General features: G+C 42.3%; 2 protein-coding genes across 2 annotated transcripts; one reads left to right on the forward strand and one right to left on the reverse strand.

Moving 5' to 3' along the window:
• The first annotated feature begins 3,735 nt into the window (after positions 1 to 3,735).
• LOC149313072 (uncharacterized protein F54H12.2-like) lies at positions 3,736 to 5,046 on the forward strand. Its single transcript, XM_089527247.1, has one exon. The coding sequence runs from the start codon at positions 3,736 to 3,738 to the stop codon at positions 5,044 to 5,046; it is 1,311 nt and encodes a 436-aa protein (XP_089383373.1).
• Positions 5,047 to 15,421: 10,375 nt separating this feature from the next.
• LOC149313073 (uncharacterized) lies at positions 15,422 to 16,777 on the reverse strand. Its single transcript, XM_089527075.1, has 3 exons — positions 16,359 to 16,777; positions 16,137 to 16,247; positions 15,422 to 16,046 (listed from the first exon to the last, which is right to left on the reverse strand). Exons 1-3 carry the CDS (start codon positions 16,650 to 16,652, stop codon positions 15,504 to 15,506), a joined length of 948 nt encoding a protein of 315 aa, XP_089383201.1. The 5' UTR covers positions 16,653 to 16,777; the 3' UTR covers positions 15,422 to 15,503.
• Positions 16,778 to 17,296: the final 519 nt, after the last annotated feature.

Here is a 17,296-nt window from a genome sequence, read left to right on the forward strand (position 1 = left end):
CACCAAGTACATAGTTTTCATCTGTCTCATCACTACTCCCTGCTTCCCACCACCAAATGTTAGAGGTGTCTGTGATGTTCTGTAGTTTTTCTAAATGTCCAGGGGCATATATTAGGTGATTTAAAGTAAGATATAATGTTCCATAGTGAATTATATAAGTAGTAAAGGGTGGCACCTCTCGTCAAACTCATAAGCCCCGCCCACTGACAGGTGCCCCGCCCCGGAAGTCCCGCCTTAACAGGAAGTCCCGCCTTAACCGGATATCCGGCCTCCTGCCGGAAGTCCCGCCCTCCCCGGATATCCGGCCTTCTGCCGGAAGTCCTGCCCTCCCCGGATATCCGGCCACGCCCCCCGCTTGTGGCCCCACCCCAGCATGAAACCCCGCCTGTAGGTGGAGCGTCTGAAGGGACTCATGTGACCATGATGATTCAAAAGGGCCAATCAGAAGGCGGTTTTAGCAACGCTACAGGAAGCCTTTGGGCAAGCCCAGACATGTTCAGGGAAGACAGCGTGGAGTCAACCACCGCTATTCCAAGCTCTGGCGGTTTTTCCAGGACATCTGCAGCAAGAAAAAAGCAACCTGCAAGGAAGGCCGCCCCTAGATTCACCTCTTTCCCCCCGCTACTGCCAGGACCTATGGGTTTTTCCAAACCCCCGGTACCCTTGCTTAAGGAAGGCTGGGCAGAATTTACGAAGCCTCTCTCGCTAACTCCTGCAGACCTGAAAACCCGTGCTGGTAAGAAAAAGACCACCGTGAAGGATTCCCCCGTGTTTGTTTTTTCAGCAGGCCAAGAGGCTGGGGCTAAAACCATGAGCTCGCCGGACGGGAGTATAGATGGCCTTGATAATGGATCTGACCTAGAGTGTGATTGCGGTTGTGATCTGAAAGCACTTTTCCCGAAGAGGGAAAGACCTCTGATTTCTGATCCAGAAGAGCTAGATGGCAGTGTGTTTAGTAAAGCAGCCCCACAGAAGATTGAGAGCTCGGGGGGAGAGCCTGACACAGCTGGATCGGCTAACCAATCACTCCTTGATGACCTGATGGAGGCTGCCTTGGGGGACAACTCTGAAAAGACAGATGCAGGTTATGACAGCTTACCGGTAAGAGTTTTTTGTATTGAGTGGCTGTTTTTTTTTTTTAAAGAAAGAGAGAGGTGGGGGGTGCATTGCATGCAGAGGTTTTTTACTAAAAGATGTTTTAAATGTTTTTGCCAACAGGAGGCTGGTGTGCATGAAAGTGACGTGAAGAATCTTCAGTTCGGAAACTCTCAGAATGTAAACATATCCTGTGTTTCATGTGTTTCCTTCAAGCCTGAAGATTAGATATGCTCTGTGTAATTTGCAATAAAAATGGTTTGATCTATACCTGCGTGTTCATATTTACAGCAGCTGACAAAATGTCAGAACATGAAAAAATCCTAAAGAAAATATACTACGACCCTGAAGAAGTTGGAAGCTTTGGCGGTGTTCATCCCCTCTTTCTAGAGGCCAAAAAGCAGAACAAAACCATCCGGAAGGGGGAGGTTGTTGGATGGCTTTCCAAACAGGACAGTTATACACTACATAGGCCAGCCAGGGTCCGTTTTAAAAGAAACAAGACTGTTGTATCTAAAGTGGATTCTCAATGGCAGGCTGATTTAGTTGACATGCAACAATTTTCTAAGTATAATCGGGGTTACAAGTACATTTTAACCGTGATAGATATCCTTTCAAAATATGCCTGGGCTGTGGCTCTGAAGGATAAGTCAGGTAGAGAAGTGTCAGGAGCCTTTAATACTATTTTCTCAGAAAATAACAGAAAACCTGTTAAGTTACAGACAGATCGTGGCTCCGAGTTCTTAAACAAGCCTGTAAGTAGCCTTTTAAAACAACATGGGGTATATCACTTTGTCACCAATAATGAAGTTAAAGCTGCAGTTGTGGAGCGGTTTAACAGAACTTTAAAAACAAAAATGTGGAGGTACTTCACAGCCAATAACACCTTCACCTATATTGATGCCCTCCCATTGTTTATAAAAAGTTATAATCATAGTTTTCACCGTACTATCAAAGCAAGGCCTGTTGATGTCAATGATTCCAATGACCTAGCAGTGTGGAAAACAGTTTATGGGACCCCTGTCAAAAGAAAACAGGAAGTGCCAGTGCTCAGAAAAGGAGACCACGTTAGGATTTCTAAAAGCAAGGGAATATTTGCTAAGGGCTATGAACAGAATTTTACTACAGAGGTATTCATTGTGGACCATGTCATCAGAAAAGCAGAAAGGCCTGTGTTTCTTCTGAAAGATTATGATGGTGAAACTGTGGTTGGCAGCTTTTATCCTGAAGAATTACAAAAGATTAACACTGCAGAGGACCAGGTATACAGGATTGAGAAAATTCTAGCTACAAAAGGGAAGGGTAGAAAGAAGCATTACCTAGTGAAATGGCTAGGATGGCCAAGCAAATTCAACAGTTGGGTTCTTGCTTCTGAAGTTGGCAAACCTGTGTAATAGCTGCTGGTGAAGAGGTGGAACAATGGGGGATGGTAGCTTTTATGTTGTACTTCCAAGTAATGCCTGTGCAGATGTTTTTCCAGAGAACACGATCTCAAGTTTTACTATCTCTGTCGCAAGACCTCTGGAGCTTCCTGGGGAGTGGGAGGTAGGCCTGGCCGAGATACAGTACCCTCATAGTTGGAACACTGTAACTTCTGATGTGTGGTTTGAAATTGCAAACGGGAAAAGGCGGTGGCGTTACCTTCTACAACGGGGCTATTATTCAAGTATCCCTGAACTACTTGCACACATGAATAGCCTTATAAAAACACACAATGATCCCCCAGAAGTGGTTCTGCGGTATGACCAAGTGTCCAGAAAGGTTTGGCTTGAAACAGATGGCACATACACACTGATGGTTGGTGCAGAATTATCCTACATATTAGGGCTGTTTCCCAACCATCATGTCAAAATCCTGCCTTTCGCAGCAGACATCACTGGGGGTTTCACCAGTTTATATGTTTACACAGATATTGTGGAGCACCAGATAGTTGGGGACGTCTATGTGCCTTTGCTACGCTGCGTACCTGTGCAAGGACAGAATAATGAGCGTGTCAATATTTGTTATGACAAGCCTCACTACATTCCTGTAAGCAAGCACCATGTTGACACCATCACTGTTGAGATAAAGACAGATCAGAACAAAAAAGTCCCATTTCGCTTTGGAAAGGTGATTGTGAAGCTTCACTTCCGGCCCAGGAGAACTCTGCATCTTTAAAAAAAAAAAAAAATGGTGATCGTAAAATCATATGGGGACCCAGCCCTTTACAGAAATTATTACAGAGCCCAGGCTGGAAATGGCCTTCCTGGATATCAGGGTGTCCCCCAAATGTATGGGGCAGGGCTTGGTGGGATTTTCAGAGGCCTTTTTCGAAAAGCTGTACCGCTTTTAAGAAGAGGCCTGGACATTATTAAACCTCACGCAAAAACAGCTTTTCGTAATATTGCCAAAGATGTTGCTGGCAAGGTGACTGAGGCAGTTCTAAATAGAGTGACACCTCCAAATCTGCAAGAAGGATCGGGCCTGATGTACATTAAAAGAAGGAAGGGGTTAAAAAGAAAAGCATCACAGGCGAGGCTGACAGGCCCTCCCCACCCCCTTAAAAGAAAAGTCCCACAAGAAAAGAAAACTCAGAAGCGGAGAGCTGTGCGAAAGCGACAGAGGGCTCTGGCTAAGAGGGACATCTTTTAAACCAGCATCATGGCCTTTATCCATTGTGGCTCTGAAGAGTGCACTAAATCTGAATTAGATTTATTCCACATTGGGCCTACTCAGACCAGTATTGAGAGAAGTGTGTTTATTGAGGTTCCCCCACTGACTGCTCTTACAGAATCTGCCCCACTTGACTTTTTCATTGCCGGGAATGGTGAGGACTATATGGATCTGAACAACACGCTCCTCTATTTGACCTGTAAAATAGTGAATGAAGATGGGTCAAACCTTGCAGAAGATGCCAAGGTAGGGCTGGTGAATTATCCAATAGCCTCCATTTTCAGTCAGGTTGATATTACTATAGCAGATCGTCTCGTCAGCCAGAGTAATAACTGTTATCCTTACCGATCATTCATTGAATCTGTGTTAAACTACAGCGATGACACTCTAGCAACTCAATTTTCTGCAGGCCTGTTTTATAAAGATACAGCTGGAGAGCATGAATCAGCTGAGCTGGATGGGGATAATGAAGGTTTTGTTAAAAGAGCAGCCCTGACGGCTGCAAGTAGAAAGATAGACTTGCTGGGCCATCTCCATGCTGACCTGTTTTTTCAAGAAAAGCTTTTGCTAAATGGCGTTGATGTGAAAATTAAACTCACCCGCAACAAAGATGCTTTCTGCTTAATGAGCGATGCTGCAGACAGGCAGTACAAACTGCAAATTCTATCAGCCTCCCTTTTTGTCAAAAAGGTGAGGGTGTCCCCTGGTGTCCGCCTGGGACACGCCGAAGGACTGTTGACTTCCAATGCCAAATATCCTGTGGATCGTGTGAGTATGAAAGTGTTCAGCATCCCGAGAGGCAGCCGCGTCTCTAATCAGGAGAACCTGTTTCTGGGACAATTACCTAAACAGGTGGTTATAGGCCTGGTGGACAATGATGCCTTTAGCGGTATTTACAACAAAAATCCGTTTAACTTTAAACATTATGATATTAATTTTGCGGCCCTTTACCTGGATGGAGAACAGAATCCAATGAAACCGTTTCAGCCCGATTTTCAAGAGGGAAACTGTGTGCGAGAGTATATGAGTTTGGTACAAACGGCGGGCAAGCATATGAAAGACAGGTCTCTTTTAATTAACCGTGAAGAATATGCAAGAGGTTACACACTTTTTGCATTTGACCTGACTCCAGATCAAGAAGGAGGTGACCACTACTCTTTGATTAAAACTGGAAACCTGAGGGCAGAGCTGCGTTTTGCCAGGCCCCTGCCAACCACTGTCAATATGGTTGTTTATGGAGTTTTTGACAATGTGATAGAAATAAATCAACGAAGAAATGTCTTGTTTGATTATATGTAACATGGATAGCCTGCAGTTAACCCGCATACTGACTTCTGACCCCTATACTCGGAAGAGCTTCTATGGAGTCTTCCCCTGTGACATGCTCCCCAGAAAGAAGCTGCTGCAAAGGCCCCTGAGCTTGGTCATAAACACCCATCCTCACAACCTTCCAGGAGAACATTGGCTTGCTATATACTTGACAGAAGAAAAAAATGGCGAATTTTTTGACTCCTACGGACACCCTCCAGACCACCCTCTGTTTCCTAAAACAATCATGAATTTTTTAAGAAAAAATGGCTACAAAACTGTGTTTCAGGGTCATCCAGTACAAGCCCCAGACTCTGTGGTTTGTGGATATCATTGTGTGTTTTTTCTGCAACAGCGCGGCAAGGGCCTGACATTTAAAAATATTCAAGACCTATATTCTCACAATTTGGAAAAAAACGATGAGATGGTTGTACAGTTTGTGAAAAAGAAGAAGAACTTGCCCGGGCTTGTCTCAGACATGTTCCAGACTACTCAGGGATGTGTATCCTGTAATGAATTTCACCACCGCATTTCCTAATAAACACACCCCCTCAGAGGGTTTTATTAAAACATAATCTGTGTCCTGGCTTTTATTTTCATTTTAAAAAAACACTCACAGACTATCAAATAGTTTAAAAAGAAGACTTTTATTTCTATTTCTTTTTCTAAAAAATAGCGGCGTTATAAAGTGAGCCAGGTACAAGCAGCATGCCGTTGTTTTTTAAAAGATCTGTGTGACAGTACAGGTGTAAGTGACAAAGAATCTTCAGGGTTCTTTAAACGGTTCAAAAGTTCTCTATTGGCAGTGTTACCCACCACAGAAGTTGGAGCGTTTATTTCAGCCATGGCCCTCAAAAAAACATCCCAGCCTTTGGGGAGGCGTTTGGTTGGTAAAGCATGAGGCTGTATTATACTTTTGACTAAGTCCAATATATTAGATCCAGTTACAGATTCTCCTTTATACACAAAGACGCCCTTGTCATCCCACGAAGAAACATTTTTGTTTTGACTCATTTTGTTTAGTAACAATCTTGCATTATTTTTGTACCTGACAGGCAGATTGTCCAACACTTCTTGAATCATGCCATCAGGGGAGTTCATCACAACTTCTTCAGAAGGGGATTCGGGTAGAAACAGATTTAAACTTTGTTTCTCTGCCTCCTTCTGTTTTACATGAGTTAGATATTTTTGGAGTAAAGCATCATAACGTCTGGCTTTCTCATATTCAGTTAAGTCGGTCCTACGTAGAATTGCCTGCATTTCAGTATCTAAGGAAGAGATTGCTGTAGTTCTGATGTTTTCATCTTTAGAAGCTGGGCCCTTTAATTGTTCTAGCTGATGGCTGGGGACCAAATACATTTTTTCAGCATATTCCATCACTGTTTAGTTAAAAGGCCTGTTATTAGAGGAACTGCGAAACTTAGCAGTGGCCCCAAAAAACCCCCAGACTGCTTCACAAGGTACTTCTTTTTTCTCAGGGACAATTTACTGTTACCCAGAGTTTTAATAAGGGTGCGTCTTTTTTTTAATACACGCACCTGCTGTGGGGATAAAGGAATGTTGCCTTTTAAAGTATTGAGGGCTATTTCTGAAATGGCTGCAACAAGGTCATCCGAAGCTGAACACAAAATGGCCTTTCTTTGACGAGGAGGCACTGTAATAAGCAGTTTTAAAAGTGCCAAGTTTCTCTTTACGCGACTGGACATGTTTCCCCATGGAGGAGCAGACAACAACAGAGCCCTGGATTGTTAAAACCGGGCCCTTTTGTGGTGGGAATGGTTTTTCTTCATTATATATACCACAGGCAAATCTGGAGGGAAAAGGCAAGTTCTTAGCCTGTAAGAATCAGGGGTGTTAGCATTCAGATCCAGCACTAAATACCCATGAGGTTTGTTTGTAGCATCAGCAAACACCTCCATGAAGAAATTGACATTTCCCGGATACATCTGTCGAGCCAAAGTAGCAATTTGTAATTTGTCCCGAGGATTTTTAAAGAGCACCATATATTTAGCGTTAAGGCTGATGGTCCGGCTACTTTTTCCTTTGCAAAAAATATTTTGGGTAATGAAAAATACACTCAGATTCCTATGATGTACAAATTGGGTGAAAACCCGCTCAAGATCTCTATTTTCAGAACCATGAATCATCAAATCATCTATAACCAAAAGATTTACTTTATTGGGGGGTAACAGTTCATCATCATCAAATTTATCAGGCATCCCCTGTACAAACTGAATAATAGGGTATTTACATTGGAGTTCTTTGTACAAATGTTGCCAACAACTGTAACACCAGACAATATTTTCAGGCATTTCTGAGAACACACTACCAGCATGATCCAGCATATTTTTTATAAAAAACGTCTTCCCACAGCCACTAGGTCCAGCGAGAATAGCTGAGAATGGGTGTTGCCAGCGTGTTTCCATTTTAGTAGCCATAAGGAAGTGTCCTAAATCCTTCAGTAATGACCCTTTTATCAAAAACAACTTTTTGTGTTTTTTTGAGATTTCTAGTGTGAAGTGTCCAATGCTGCTTATTTCTTACAATACCTGGCTGCTGTACCACAATTTCATGAGGTGTGGAACCTTTCTTGTCTGAGACGTAGGAGAATACCAGGTCTTTGAGACTGTCAAAATTAATTTTTTCACAGTTAGCGCTGTTCAATGTAATCCCCTTGACCTTCATGCAGGCTGTGCCGTTAGACAACTTATAACCGTAGGTCTTAGGCCCTGCTGACACAAACTCTGTAATGGTCTGATCTGCAGGAACCTCACTTGTGAGATCCCCGAGAAAATCTCCGAGAGGAGGGTCCCACTCTCCTTCCCGACTCACAAATATGACACTGTCTGTGTCATGGTACAAAACACGTCTCCCAAGCTTGTCTAAGAGTGCATAAAGTTCCAAACGTGCATAGGCCGTTGTAAAACAGGCAAGGAATTCGTTTTTTCTACCCGAGGTTGTCACCCGGTCGTCGGAATATTTCCAGGAGACACAAACAGCCTCATCGTCAACAAATTCAAACATTGAAACCTTGTAAGCATCAGAAAAAAGCAGCTGAAAGAATTCATCGGGGTCTCTCAACACCTGAGTGTGAGGGAGGTTTGTTCTCTGCCCAAACTTCCCCCACAAAGAATTTAAAAACAGCTTTGCAATCTGGCGCTTTGCAGGGTTCACAGCGATCTGATCTTTGCGCAAAAGCACCCCCTCCCTCATATGATATTCCTTTATATACTTGTTTTTGTCCTCATCGGTAACACACCAGTGAGGATAGCCTGAAGCTTCCTGCTTCTGTCGTAGGTGCATCTCGATGTATTTTGAAAACAACACAGAAGACCTGCGTGCAAAGTGCCATACCTCATAGATTTCCACAACCCTGTACCCCTTCTCTAGAGCCACATTTAACTCAACGGAGCACCACGTCCCCTTTAAGGCTCTTTGTTCATCTGTATGTTTGCACGGGTCCAACTGCCGCTGTTCTGCACAGGTTGAACACAGCACAAACATAAGTTTTCCAGAGATCCTGGAAGGCAAAACTGGAAAATAGAGTTTTCTGGGAGGAATAACTTTTGCCTTCACTATGCCAAAATAGTTTGTGACCGGTTCAAAGTCCTTATAAATGACTTTGGGATGCCCCAGAGGGTATTGTTTGGTTTTGTTAACATAAGGGTACAGGCTGGTGAAATCGTAGTATTTCACTGTCTCCCCACTTTTAGGTTTATAGTAGAGACAGATGGCATTTGTACGACCCCCAAAGAGAGCATCTCTGGGGTGTAGGGGTTCTGGAAGGCGGGATGAAGCAAGAAACGTTTGGAGTTTCACATCTGTTTTTACCATATTATCCCATTCGTGTTGCCAAATCGTTCTCAAATCAAAACCCCGGCTTTTGAGTTCAGCTGCTTTTTTCTGTGTGGAATTGTAGAGAAATTCATAAGATTTCCCCACCACAGGGTTTTTCTCCTGGGGGAGGATAACACAGGACACATCCATGATAAAAGCAACCATTAAATTCAAAGGCTATTTTCCTATTACCTACAGCGGCATACCCGTCAAGAAAATAATCTCCAACTTTAACCTCTCCACCATTTAAGGCATGCTGAATCTCAAGCTTTTCCTCATGTTCAATATACAAAAGCCATTGAATAGACGGTGTGGAGTATCGCTTAAACTGATTGTGGTAATTTACAAAACTTGGAATTGCAATGGTGTTTTCTTGCAGAAACTTAAATCTATACATCGCAAGAGAGACACTTGCAAGGGTGGGGAATTGGAGGGGGTCTATAGCAAACCACTCCTCATATTCTTTTTTCCCTTTCTTCCCTTTCTTCCCTTTCTCCACTAACTTCTTTTCTTTTGTCAGTTCTACAATTTCATGCCTGTACTTGGTACAGGCCTCTACTAAAATTTCAACATCCTTTTTGCAGTAAAACACAAGCTCTTTCTGCATGTCAAAGATTTTATCCTGATTCTCTGAATACCATGCTAAAAAGGCTTCCTTTTCACCAGGCATCATATATTTTACACCAAAATCTTCAGCTGAGGGCATTGGGCCTACATAATCCCAATGCTCAGGTGTGTTAAAGTAATGGGGAAAATATCCCTTATAGCTCTCAAAGCCTAGAGCTTTGGGTAGTTTAGAGAGGGCCATAGGGAGGTGACTCAGGGAGTCAATAAATTTTATATTCAATTTTTCCACTGTAACAGAAATCAGTTTCCCACCCTGAGCGATAATTTTTACATCAAGTTTTTCTTTCACCAGCTGATTCAGCACCAGGTAACCATCATAACCCTTAGAGTTATGTGCTAAGAATGTGCAGTCAGAAAACTGGCGGTCTATAAATGTTGTAATAAAGTCAGATAAACATGTCTCCCCTTTAAATTCCCAACTTTTGCCAGCAAGGGGCCACTCATAATCTTCATCCTCATCATCGCTGTCATACTGCTTTTTAGCCCCTCTCTTATACCTCCGCTTTCTTTTGTTACCATTTTTAAAGCACTCTACAGTTTCCCCTGGAAATGCTTTTACAAAGCAGTAGTTAGGGACATGTACACCAGTTGCTTGGTGACACTCGAAATCGTAAAATAGATACTGTACAGAAACCTCAGGGGTTTTTAGGGGCTGCATGAAGCATTTATGTTCATCATCTTTTGTGATGAACCCCCAACAGACTGTGCACTGCCGGCCTTTACACTCTTCCTCATCATGGTAACTTTTCTGGTAATGCGAGCATTTAGGACAATAGCTCCTGCTTTCACAGCGTACCTTTCCCTCTGAGACCAGCTGCCTGTGTATTTTTAAGCACTCTTTAGACCTACAATTCAGCTTACAGTCAAAACACCTAGCCTGTTGATCTACCACAACCGCACAATCTTTTCTCAAGCAGAGGCGACAGAAATATAAGCAGGTGTGATTGTTATGGTTATATAGGCTCTGGCAAAATATGCAAAAATTTCGTACCCCGAATAAGGCTTTTACATTGATTACCCCATAGAAGTGTTCGTCATGCAGAAGCAGCGTGTATGTTTTTTGATATTGAGGGCCTTGGGTTTTAAACAGACTCCACCCCTTCTTAGAATAATGTGCCACATGAATATTAATTTTTAAGTGGTTTTCAGCATGTGAAATATCACTTAAGGTCACTTTTTTCTGATCAGACCAGCCAAGCTCCTTATACAGTTGCCTGGCTGCTGTCAGCAGTTTTGCATCTGTGGGAATCTTTTCACTCATGACAGCAATCAGGCCACCGCCAAAACAGAGGTTAGTGCCTGTATAATTTAAATCAACCAAATGTTTTCTTTTTCTGGCAACTATTTCACTAGAGGGGATGGAGCCTATTGATCTATGCCCTCCGCCCCCTGGGGGTTTCACAATCGTAATTATGAGACGAAAACTGGAATGGGCACAGATTTCCATGTTGCTTTGCAACAGGTTACTCAACTGTGATAGAAAATCCTCAGCATTTAAAAGGTCCTTACTTTTTTTAACAGAATACAGAGGATTTCTTAGGCCATCAGCCTCCAGTCTAATTTGAACACAATCTCCCAGACTAATTCGCTGGTTAAGATCGTCTAGAATATTTTGTATTGAGTTGTGTAATGCGTGTATAGCTTGCGTGTACGATGTTACATGCTCTAAGTTTCTGAATCGGAACTCCTCACCGATACGCACTGTACGATACAACCTGTGGGTCCACTGCCATGAGCGTACACGCTCTGCATACACGGCAGGGGGGCCCTCATCATCTGGGGAGCCTGGGATGTTTGCAGGTAGGGGCTGGCTCTCATCCCTGGATGATTCAGAAGACTCCAAATCATTCTGAGGTTCTGCACTGGAATAAGAAGGCTGGTTATTATCAGAAACAGAGTCACAGGGGTTTTGGTTCTCAGCCCTGGATGGGTCAGAGGCCACGGAAGAAGGGGTGCTGGAACAAGAAGGCTGGTTATTATCAACACTATGTTTAGTGTTTTTTACCAGGCTCCTCGAGTTCAGGCCCCCTTTACATTTCCTATTATTTTTCCGAGTGTGGAGTACTTTTTTTGATCTGTTAATCAGGGTGGTTACTCTTCTTCTCCAGTACAGTTTACCATTGGCAGGTTTCTTCCAGTACCCCGCCACCCTGCACCATTTACCATTCCGGCCTTTCTTGATCCTTGGTTGTAGTTTACCTCTGCCTATCTGCCGATGTTCAAGGGACCTGTCCACCATGTACTCGTTATATTTTTTAATACTCTCGTAAAAAGCATCCATATGAGCTTGTGTTACTGGATTGTCCCACATATAATTCAAATGGGCTTCATAGCCCTTGGCCCGTCTAAGGATCGCGCAACCTTTCGCTACCATTTTCTGCATCTCCACAAAGCAGGCCGATAACGTTGCAGCTTTCTTTCTGCGGGCTTCAAAGCGTTGTAAGAGATTTCCGTCAATCACCATCACCTGCTCATTATTTTTTTGCTTCTTAGAAGCCTGGGGTGTAGCATCGTGGGGTTCTTCTCTGTTACGTTTCAGAGATTTGTCTAAAAGCAAACAAAATAAGAAGTATTATAGCTCACTCACTCACTCATTACCCCCCCAGCCCTTAAATACCACAACACACACACACACACACACACACACACTGTACCTCCACTTTTATTTGTTGTCACTGGAGTTTCAGGTGCCGCATTGCCTTCGTGGCTGCCTTCAGCAAACATCAATTCTGTAAAGAAAAGACACTAATTTCAGAAAGAACAAACCCACAAAATAACACATTTAATGTTGTTAGCCCCCACCTCTAAATTATTTTTTTTTGACCCACAAAGCAGTGCTAATATTGTTAAGCACAAATTTTACCTAATTCTTCATCTGTTGGGTGTGTCAGGTTTGGGGCCTGTGTTTTAGCCAGCCCTCCTGTGCCCTGTGCAGTCTCCTCTGAAGGAACGTTTTGGACCTGTTTTTCCATGGCTTGCAGGGGCTATGAAGTACCAGCTGTGCCTGATGAACACAAACATGTTGAGACATGCCCACTAAACCCACCCCTCGCATATCAGAAAACCCCACAGAATTATACTGTTGAGACTGAGCTGCCACATTTCTGCTTCTGACAAGAAATGGAGAGGCAGACATTCAGCATTGTTCATGTTTACTTAAATCTAGTATGTGACCAAGTTCCAGATGAACAAATAGATGAAAAAATATACCACACTTTACAAAAATTGGCCAATTCAACTCAGAAGCACGTGGAAGAAAAAATGGAACCCTTAATAACACAGTTGGAAATTCCAAATATTTCTCGTGCTTGTGAAATAATCCATTTAGTTATGAGGTCTCAATTTTCTGATGGAAAAATCAACTGGGGAAGAATTGTGATGACTCTCTTATTTGGAGGTTTTATTGCCAAAAAGCTGAAGACCAGAGGTGTGCCTCTCACAACAGGAAATGTACAGCAAATTACCAATTGCATTGCCGGCTATTTGATAATGGAGAAACACATCTGGATGAAGGAAAATGGCAGCTGAGTAAGTTTAACACATATTCTTTAGGAAACCCTATGGAACCAGTGATCAATTGAGAAAAATGTGTTGCCCTAACAGTTTTTTTCTTTTCATTATTTCAGGAAAACGGCTTAATAATGACGCATGAAGTTACACCCAGAAATATGAGAACAGCTGTTTTTAACCGTCTGTACAATATTTTATATCTAAAGTGGTTGTTATTTCCGGCATAAGCTCTTGTATGCTAATGTCCTATAACAAAGCTATCCACCCAATAAAATCTTTTGAAATTACCTAGTCACCATCAATTCCTAACCCCTACACACACACAAAGCAATGCTCAAAGCAATGGTAGTTAACAGGCTTATTTAAGAAAAACTGGCAAAAAAAAAAAAGTTTTAAACAGAATAAAAAGATTTTCCAAATGGGCACTTATTTGAGAAAAACCAAAAAAAAAGAGCTTTTAAAACAGGCACATTAGACAATTTAAAACCTAAAAAAGAACTTTTTGGGGGAAAATGGCAAAAAGAAGTTTTCCAAATAGGCTTATTTAACAATTAAATGAACTTTTAGCACCAACAAGCCAAAAGTTAACAATACAAAAGGCTGTAACTCTGCTGCGTATGAGTAATCAGCTCTTGACCATAAACCCATTAACACCTCTGGAGCTTTGTTTTCTACCACCATCAAATCTTCCCACAAAGTCTCCAGAATACTCTTAAAAAAAAGCTTATAAAGCATTTTAAACCTTGTTTCACAAAAAGAGAGCTTTTTAAAATAATATTTGACAAAAATTTTTAAAAATGTACCAAGCACATGTTTTGCATGTGGAAACAGGGGCCAGACTTTTTAATACACATCTTTCTTAATCCCATCAAACATACCCAGCAGTAAGCAAAGCAAAGCTTTTTAAAAAAGGCTTCTAAAGCATTTTAAACCTTGTTTCATAAATACCAAAAAGAGCTTTGTTAAAAATATATATTTAACAAAAAAAAAAAATTTAAAACAGTGCTGAGCACATGTTTCCAAGTGAAACCATTTGCCAGACATTTTAAAAACCCGTATATCCTAATCCACACATTTCTACTCTCAGTAAGCTTTGAAAAGTATTTTTTAAAAAGGCTTCTAAAACATTTGTAGCACATGTAAAATTTCTTTCTAACAGAACTACATGCTAACAATTAAAAACATTTAACAGGAAAATGCATAAATACCAATGTTTTTATGGCCCAAAGCCCCAGATTTTAGATGAAGTCCATGGAAAAAGAGAAAGCCGCATGTTATGCTTGTAATTTTAAAGCTGCTCAGTTTTCCCCCCCAAATTAATGGACATTCATCAAATATTTATTCTTTAGTGAGGGAAAAGGCCCACAACAGCCCATTTTGAATAAAGTTTAAAAATGGGGAAAAGGCAATAGTTATAAAGGCCTTCTTTTAAAAAACAATGCTATGGAATATACAGGAAAAAACTTACCAAGAACCACAGAGTCTCACAGGTATGGCAGCCAGAAAAGGACAGACCCCCTTCTCTGCAGAACTTTTATACGTCAGGTAACCAGTCTGTGATTGGCTCTTGAGACTTGCCCCCACCCACCCCTAAGAAAAAGGCTAGGTTGGATCTATCCCCCCTCCCCCAAAAGGTGGTCCTTGGAGGTGGATCTATGACCCAAAGGTGGTCCTTGGGGGTGGATCTATGTCCCTCCACCCCCCCTAAGGTGGTCCTTGGGGGTGGATCTATGACCCAAAGGTGGTCCTTGGGGGTGGATCTATGTCCCTCCATCCCCCTAAGGTGGCCCCCCACCCCTAAGGTGTACATGTTGCAGGGCACATAGCCATGTGGTAAGCCACCCCCCTCCCCTTTTCTCTTTTTAAAAAACTTTTTGCAGAGGGCCCCACCAGGGAAATATAGTGTCTGTTTAAAACTTCAACCATGCTTTTTGTTTCTGTGTTTAGGAGACATTGGGAGGGGGCCTTGGGGGGTTGCAAAAAATGATTTTCAACCCTCTACATTATTTAAGAGCCACCCTGATTTCTGCTTTTTGTTTGAAGTGGGGGGGGGGGGGTTGGAGAGGTAGCTGTACAGCTTAATTGTAAGAATCTCTCCTTTGCTTTATTTCTGTTTTTAGGCTAAGGAGGGTCAGGAAGTTTGGAGGGTTTCTGTAAGAAGGCTTCCCCCCACCCCCTCTTCATTGTTTAATTTAAAGAGCCATCTCCACCCTCCACCCCTCCATTTTGTATCCCCCACACCACCAAAGCCTCATGTTTTCTAGGGAGATTGAGTGGTGCATGAATACTGATACCCCCCCCCCCCCATTGTAAATACTCATTATGAGCCAGCTCTAGAGTAGTCACTTTTTTGAAAAGAAAATCACAAACACCTTTTTAAAATAAACTCTTTTTTATTTTATAACCTTTTAACAAACATTTTTAAAAAAATATCAAAGCAGCCAACAGTTTTCAAACAAACTTCTAGTCAGTCTTTATGGATCAGATGGTCTGTTAATAGTTGTTAGAAATGTTTTATAAGATCTATTTTTAATCACTTTTAACACATGCTCCAAAATAGGCTTATCCCTGGGTTTCAAAATGTTATTTAATTCCTTCAGTGAATTTTCAGATCTCTCTACTTTAGTTACAAGTTGCAAGATTTGGTCTACAGTCTCATTTGTTATCAATAGGCCATTGAAACTGTAAGCTACAAGAATATATACGTGTAACACGTTTTTAAAATCTATTTGCCCACATAACCAGCTCAGTTTTCTACACAGATAACGTTTTGACCACAACAGACAGTCATGGGAATTTTGAGCAGGGGCAGAGATTACACAGCCAACACAGGATTCATAGCGATATTGCTGCAAACAATGGGTGATGATTCCATAACACACAGCTCTGATTGTTGACCGCATGAGAACTTTCAATTCTCTGGGAGAAAAATTTAATGGTTCTTTTGGAACATCTAGTCCAAGAATTTCAGCCATGACCACAGGGCTAGGTTGAGCTGTAGACATCTCGACGAAATCCTAAAAAAGAAAAAAGATAGATTACCTTTAAAATGCATTTTTAAAACACACACACTTAATACCAAAATCCCCTTCTAAAAGATGACTTACTGGAATATCATTCCAGCCAATGCTTGCAAACCTCCACAGAGCTATAGGTAATGTGTTGCCTCCACATGCTTCAGCACACTTCTCTGCAGAACTGCTACTGGCCTGAGGTTGCTAAAATATAAAGAAAATAGTCTTTTTTTTTTTTTTTAGAGGAGAGGTGGGGAGCCGACTTTGTAAGGCTAGTCAAAACCCTTTAAAAATAAAAAAAAACCACTTTTTTACCTGCATTACAGCTGGTTCTGCTGAAACGGCATCCACCAGGCGGTTCCATGCTTTGCAAATCTCATCAGCTTCTTCGCTAGCCAGGTCAGCATAGGTAGAAAGCCCATCATCTGAACTATTGCTAGGATAACGCTTTCTGCTTTTTGGCTTCACATCCCCTGTTTCTTGCTCTGTAGAGTTTGCAGAAGTAGTGGGGGCCTCCATGTTGTCTTCTCTGAACATGTCTGGGCTTGCCCAAAGGCTTCCTGTAGCGTTGCTAAAACCGTCTTCTGATTGGCCCTTTTGAATCATCATGGTCACATGAGTCCCTTCAGACGCTCCACCTACAGGCGGGGTTTCATGCTGGGGTGGGGCCACAAGCGGGGGGCGTGGCCGGATATCCGGGGAGGGCAGGACTTCCGGCAGAAGGCCGGATATCCGGGGAGGGCGGGACTTCCGGCAGGAGGCCGGATATCCGGTTAAGGCGGGACTTCCTGTTAAGGCGGGACTTCCGGGGCGGGGCACCTGTCAGTGGGCGGGGCTTATGAGTTTGACGAGAGGTGCCACCCTTTACTACTTATATAAACCCTTATGTAAGTCTGTTAGGTGTTTCACTGTAAATACACTGTTGGAGTGGGGAAAGAGTGTGGTGATGTTGGAGGTAAATGGTGATTGGTTGAGTGTTTGACTGAGAGCAGTTGAAAATGGGGGCTTGACAGCTAGGGCACTTGGAACATGGTTGTTGTAGAGTGGGGAGATCAGAGAGAGTAGGGTCAGTAAGTGAAGTCACCCTTAAAGTGATACATCATTGATATATGCATCCCTTATGTCTACATAGAATTAAAAATGGCTTGTCCAATAAATGCTGGAGAAGTTGTAATGCTGTTGGCACAGTGGAGCACATGTGGGTTTACTATCCCTAAATAATTCACTTCTGGTTTGAGGTTTTCATTTGGAGT

Source organism: Sceloporus occidentalis, unplaced genomic scaffold, assembly GCF_023333645.1.
Source record: "Sceloporus occidentalis isolate IW3139 unplaced genomic scaffold, rSceOcc1.0.p SCAF_5, whole genome shotgun sequence".
Taxonomy (NCBI): domain Eukaryota; kingdom Metazoa; phylum Chordata; class Lepidosauria; order Squamata; family Phrynosomatidae; genus Sceloporus; species Sceloporus occidentalis.

Bases quoted from the DNA above. Each gene is read 5' to 3' on its own strand.
- LOC149313072 (XM_089527247.1), top strand. From the start codon at position 3,736: ATGGCCTTTATCCATTGTGGCTCTGAAGAGTGCACTAAATCTGAATTA.
- LOC149313073 (XM_089527075.1), bottom strand. From the start codon at position 16,652: ATGATGATTCAAAAGGGCCAATCAGAAGACGGTTTTAGCAACGCTACA. The intron at 16,248-16,358 runs GTAAAAAAGTGG...TTTATATTTTAG, and splicing joins CAGAACCAGCTGTAATGCAG to CAACCTCAGGCCAGTAGCAG. The intron at 16,047-16,136 runs GTAAGTCATCTT...TTTCTTTTTTAG, and splicing joins TTGGCTGGAATGATATTCCA to GATTTCGTCGAGATGTCTAC.